The 6,000-nt window shown below is 36.9% G+C and overlaps 1 protein-coding gene across 2 annotated transcripts in view; it reads left to right on the forward strand.

The window, feature by feature from the left end:
* LOC125639753 (hexokinase HKDC1) overlaps nt 1–5,363 on the forward strand; it is a 43,189-nt gene extending 37,826 nt beyond the window's left edge. For both annotated transcript variants that reach the window (XM_048857400.2, XM_048857402.2), the window contains exon 18: nt 161–5,363. In XM_048857400.2, coding sequence (XP_048713357.2) covers nt 161–305 — 145 coding nt within the window. In that variant the 3' untranslated portion in view covers nt 306–5,363. The remainder of the gene's footprint in view (nt 1–160) is intronic.
* The last annotated feature ends 637 nt before the right edge of the window (nt 5,364–6,000 follow it).

Below are 6,000 nucleotides of genomic sequence, written 5' to 3' on the forward strand. Positions count from 1 at the left end.
CATTATGGTGGTTGTGTATGATAATCATTAGCATAAAATCAGCAAACTAAAAAATTTCAGAATACACAAAATTAAATAAGTGGTGATTTAAATAATTTATAAACAAGTAGAAATGATGACTCCATTTACACATTGTAAAATATTTTTGTTTTACTTTTAGTTTTTCTAGGATTTTACGGGAAACAGTGAAAGAAATGGCACCTCAGTGTGATGTGACTTTCATGCTGTCTGAAGATGGAAGTGGAAAGGGAGCTGCCCTAATTACTGCTGTGGCAAAAAGATTGCATAATGTTGGAGAAAATTAAAAACACAGACACAAATTTAAATACAACTGTACAAGTGCATTAGAGATTTGCTCAATGACTACACAAAATAACTTGGGTGGAGACCAACAAGAAATACCCACTAGCAGCTAGACTAGAACCACTGCCAATGCAGAACAAGTCAAATCTTTGACCCACCATAACTTAGGTGCGGGTTGGGGCATCCTTTTGCTAGTTAGCACTATGTTCTGGGATACTACAATAGACTCATTGCTGCAACGTGACCGAATGCCATACATAGTGTGAAAAAGCAGGTCACATAAATGTAATTTTTTTTTCAAAAATCAGCTTTTGAAGTGCTTAATTGATCTCCTGCCCCACTAATGTTATCTTGTGAGTTTGTCACACAGTTTTTCATGGTTTGAGGGGTTTTTAGCCTTAGTTTGGTCTGCCTCAGTGGGTATCGAGATCCTGGTACTATACATCTCTAGTAGGTATACTTGTTCATTTTTGTTGTTTTTTAAAATAGATATACAAATTGGAATAAATTAACTTTGTCCAGTAAAACATTATGTTCAATGAAACATATGTTACTACTAGGGCTGCCAAGTGATTAAAAAAATTAATCCTCGACTAATTGCATGATTGAAAAAATTAATTGCAAGATTAAAAAATAATCACACTGTTAAACAATAATAGAATAGCATTCATTTAAATATTTTGGATTGTTTTCTACATTTTAAAATATATTGATTTCAATTACAATGCAGAATACGAAGTGTACAGTGCTCACTTTATATTTATTTTTGATTACAAAAGTGTCATGCGAACACCAGTTCTCACTTTCAGGTGACATTGTAAATAAGAAGCGGGCAACATTATCTCCCATAAATGTAAACAAACTTGTTTTTCTTAGCGATTGGCAGAACAAGAAGTAGGACTGAGGGGACTTGTAGGTTCTAAAGTTTTACATTATTTTGTTTTTGAATGCAGTTATGTAACCAAAAAAAAAAAAATCTCCATTCGTAAGTTGCACTTTCACGATAAAGAGATCGTACTACAATATTTGTCTGAGGTGAATTAAAAAATACTATTTCTTTTATCATTTTTTACAGTGCAAATATTTGTAATATAATATAAAGTGAGTGCTGTAAACTTTGTATTTGAAATCAATATATTTGAAAAGGTAGGAAAAACATCAAATATTTAATACATTTCAATTTGGGCCTTTTTCTTATATAGAATTGGTATTCTATTGTTTAACCGTGTGATTAAAATTGCGATTAATCGCTATTAATTTTTTAATCACAATTGTTTGAGTTAATTGCATGAGTTAACTGCAAGTAATTGATAGCCCTAATTACTACATTTTTTACTTTTTGTTCCAGACCAGTTGTAATACAGTGCACCCCCACATCCAGTGGACATGGTTAGAAAGTGGCTGTACTGTACAAAAATCAGCTGCAGCCCATAGGAGAGTGTAATCGCAGCTGTTTCTTGGTCTCAGGCTCTTTCATGGCCTGGAGCCCTCATTTACAGCCTTCCATTTACATTTACATTACATTTACAGCATTCCAACCAGGAATCCGATCTAATCACAAAATGCTGTCTTGCTGGATTGGCTGATTCTGCCTGCTGGGCTTCTCTTCGGAACAGGGCTGACTGCTCCCTGTAACGTGGCCAGATAGCAAGTTTGAAAAATTGGGACGGGCTGGGGGATAATAGCCACTTATATAAGACAAAGGCCCAAATATTGGGACTGTCAGTATAAAATCGGGACATCTGGTCACCCTAGTACCCTGCCCCACAGTCTTTAAAGGGACAGACCACCCTGTTACACCTCTTTTAATCTCCGTTTCCCAGGAATTTTTCTAGAATGAGGCTGCATTAATGTATCAGGTTCTTTTATTCTTTGTTTTCTTTCTGGTCTTTCCTCCCCATTCAAATTTTAAAAATCAGATTGTTTCCATTTTGTGGAAATGTTTCTCTTTTCATCTTTCTTAGTCCCCTGGCTGCTGATCTGCATGTCTCCAGCCACGCTAAATTAACTCTTGTGGGAACAGCATGTTTTGTTGCTCACTCCAAAAGTGACTCTTCAGTGCCAGGGGGTGAGCAGCAGAGACACAGGCTTATGTGAACTTTTTAAACCTATCAGTAGTACTTGAGCTCAGCAGCCGGGCAGTTAATAAAGATGGTTTATTAATGGACAAAGGCCAACAAGCAGGTGATGAAACAGGAGTGCCTGTTTCTTTTGGCTGTTTTATATTTATCAGTGGTACATGGACAGTAAAATATGCTGAGATTTATAGACATCTTAAAAAGAGTCAATACCTTTGGGTGTGACTTAAAAAAATCACACTCTTATTTCATGGATTGCCCAATGAAATGAAATAATATGTAGCACACAATCAAAATGGCAAAACAGGAAACCTCTGGTTTCCAATCTCAGCTGCTTCCATACCCTCTTAACCCTCTGTTCATATCTATTCCTGTGTACTTGTGCTGGGAGCACAGCCGGACACAACACTTGTGCTGACAGCAGGATGCCTGAGGCAGACATACTCTAGGAGCTTGGATGTGTCCATAACTATTATGCACTGTTAAATAGTTGGCTTCATGTTAACAATAATATAAAAGCTGAAATAAGACTGAAAATTTAAGCCTAGCAACAATGAATTAAATTTGTTAAGATACATTCACTTTATATTTTTTAAAAGCTGGTCAATAGCATCTTTCACTGTGACATATTGAAATTACCGAATGCATGAAAGAAATAAAACAAACTAATGAAACTGAAAATGATTTTCACTTGCTAAAGCGCTAATATATCATTTTTGTTTCTGGGCTAGCTGGAGAGGGTAAATGCATATTTAATATTATAGAACAGACTACTCATGCAATCATTACAAACAGCATCACATAAATGTAAAATTATTAAACTATTTGTAAGACATCATGAAAACATTAATTTTTATTATACCTTTCTTCAGATTTAACAATACCACTTGATCAGATTTTCCCATGAAATACTGTCTCTTCACAGAAAATTACTTCTAGTAAGTAAAATAAGCAGGCACTATTTGGAGCCAACTTTTCCAAAGCAATGAGCAGCGTAGCTCATGTGGTGATGAACATCTTAGAAAAACATTAGAGAGGGTGACTGGGTTTCTTCTTTCAGAGCTATAGGTACTAAATCAAACATACTGTACAGTATTCCCTACTGAACAAAGGTGGGCATTTGGAGACTAGTGACCTGCATCAAATCTTTTTTATATACGTTCAAATGTTGCTACAGGAATAATTACATGATCTCTGCATAGCCAATTTTAACTTCAATAGCAATCCCACAACATCAGCTGACTCAAAAGTAGCCTGGCTATATATGACAGAGGATGAATATTTGAGTTGTATTAGTTTTGTAGAGGAATACTTGCAATTGTCAGGCTGTAATGTTAGCATGAATATTTAAAAACAAGTTGGTAATAACTGGGGCAAATAAAAATGGTCAATGCTGCCACATCCTGAGTCCCCATTCAACCCAGGACCAGAGGAATTAAAATGACTGCTCCCTTTAGGGCAAGAATTGCAGTGTTCACCTGACAATGCTGGGACCTGATAACTCTTTCAGTGGGTCCTGATAATCTCCCCTGCAAACGGGCTTAAACTCGTATTTATGTCCCAGAGTGAAGAATGCTCTTGTGAGAAGTGCAGTGTGTTCTGGTCTATCGGTACAGGGGAAACCCCAAAGTGCAGAGGAATCTGAATGGAGCTGTGGGACTCAGTGGAAAAGCTCCTGGCTCCCACTGGAGGGAGATGGCTCTTGACCGGCTCCCACTGTCACTGTGAAGAGGTGGGATTCATTATAGTCCATTCAGAGAGGGGAGAGAGCATGGTCTAGTAGTATATGATACATTCCTAGGTTTAAAGAATCACTTTTATAGAGCCCCTTTTTTATTTATACAACTGTTGATTTGATTTCTATTAAAATATATAGGATTTTCCTGTAAAATGATATGTAATATTCATTAGTGTTTTTTTTTAAATAAACAGTCCCTTTAATCCATTAAAGATGATGATAGAGAGTTGTGTACTGGCAACGGCATGTTACTTTGTTGGGAAGTAGGAGCCTAAGGGTTGATCTACACACAGTTTGAGTCCCAGTTTAACAAAATCAGTATAGTGAAACTGGTGCAAAACCTTTGTATGGACACTCTTTTTTTAGATTAGAAAAGTCCTATTTCACTCTGTTTTGTATATAAATGAGCCCTTAGAAAACTGGAGCTGAGTTGCGTATACCTCAGCTGCAGTGTGGTTTTCCTGTGATATGCTAGGCCAACAATATAAAATTTTTGTGGCTTCATTTTACTGTTAGTGTAGGTGTTGTGGAATCCAATCATGTGATCACAAAATGCTGTTCACACAGTAAATGGAAATCATTGTCTAAAGATTTCTCAAAATGCCAAGGACATTGTTCTAGTCCACATCTAGTCTAACCTTCATTTAAGCAGCAGGAACACCGGGAATCCAAACACTGCCCACACAGATATGATAAAACGTCAGCAGAACAATGATATGTCATAGCAACAGGGGAGGCTTCTGATTTCTGAAAGTGGGTAGGGAAATAACGAACAAGGTTCTGACATGCAGTTTCTCTCTGTCTCTCTAAAGAGATGAGGATTGGCAGCTATTGGGCTATGGAAAGGTGAGGCTTGGTACCCCGTGGTGATTTCCTAAAGAGCCTGTTAGCTACAGCTTTTAGGATCTATACACTTCATTACTTTCAGCTTACTCTAAAATAAGATTCTCCTATAACCAACTAACAATATGGTACATTGTTTCTGATAATGCCAACATAAAACGTGAAAGGAATGTTGCAAACTTGCAGTCTCATGGGTGCATATTTTAAGAAGCTGAACTAAAATCCTTTACACATCACACACAGCAATACCTTCTTTTGCTTTAGCTGAGATTGAAAATAAGAAAACTTCAGATAACTGTTACCCAGCACACAGTACATTGAAAAAGTATGCACATTAATTATGTATATAATTAGCATATAAACTCTTGCAACAGATTTACAATAAAAGTGAGTTACTTCAAGTTGTGTCCGTGTTTTGTGCTTCCTTCATTCTGTTTTTCCCCTTCAATATCTTTGCTTCAGGTTCTTTAGTGTGTCTTCCCTCTGATTAATGTAGTTTGCATACTTTTTGAAATTGCCACTTTTCTTTTTCTTGGCAACAGGAGAGCTGACAATTGTAGGCTTAATGCAGAAATTACTGGGTGAGGTTCTGTGGCTTGTGAAAGAGGTCAGACAAGATGATCATAATGACTTCTTCTGACCTCCAAACCTATGACTCTGTGAAAGAATGGTCTCAAAGATACCTTCCTCTCCCATTTCCCCCCTCCTCCTCCTTGCTATTTATCCTGCCTTAGGTGAACGGATGTACGCTGGCTACCAGAAGGTTGTTACAACATTTGCTTCTGATTTAGAATCCAGAGTAAGTGGGTTTAATAGATCACTACTGAGATGTTCCCCTTGGTAACTCTGACAAACCAGTGTTCAGAAGTAAATATAGGGTCACTTGTAAATCCTTCAGAAATCCCTGATTATAGCAAATCCCTGAATATCTTGTCTTGGGAGCTCAGTTTTATATAGCATTAAAGGACAGTGTAAAGAAGTGAGGAAGTGATTCTATGACGTATAGGGCCAAAATGTAGGGGTCCTCAAAATTTAATA

Source organism: Caretta caretta, chromosome 7 (genome assembly GCF_965140235.1).
Source record: "Caretta caretta isolate rCarCar2 chromosome 7, rCarCar1.hap1, whole genome shotgun sequence".
Taxonomy (NCBI): Eukaryota; Metazoa; Chordata; order Testudines; family Cheloniidae; genus Caretta; species Caretta caretta.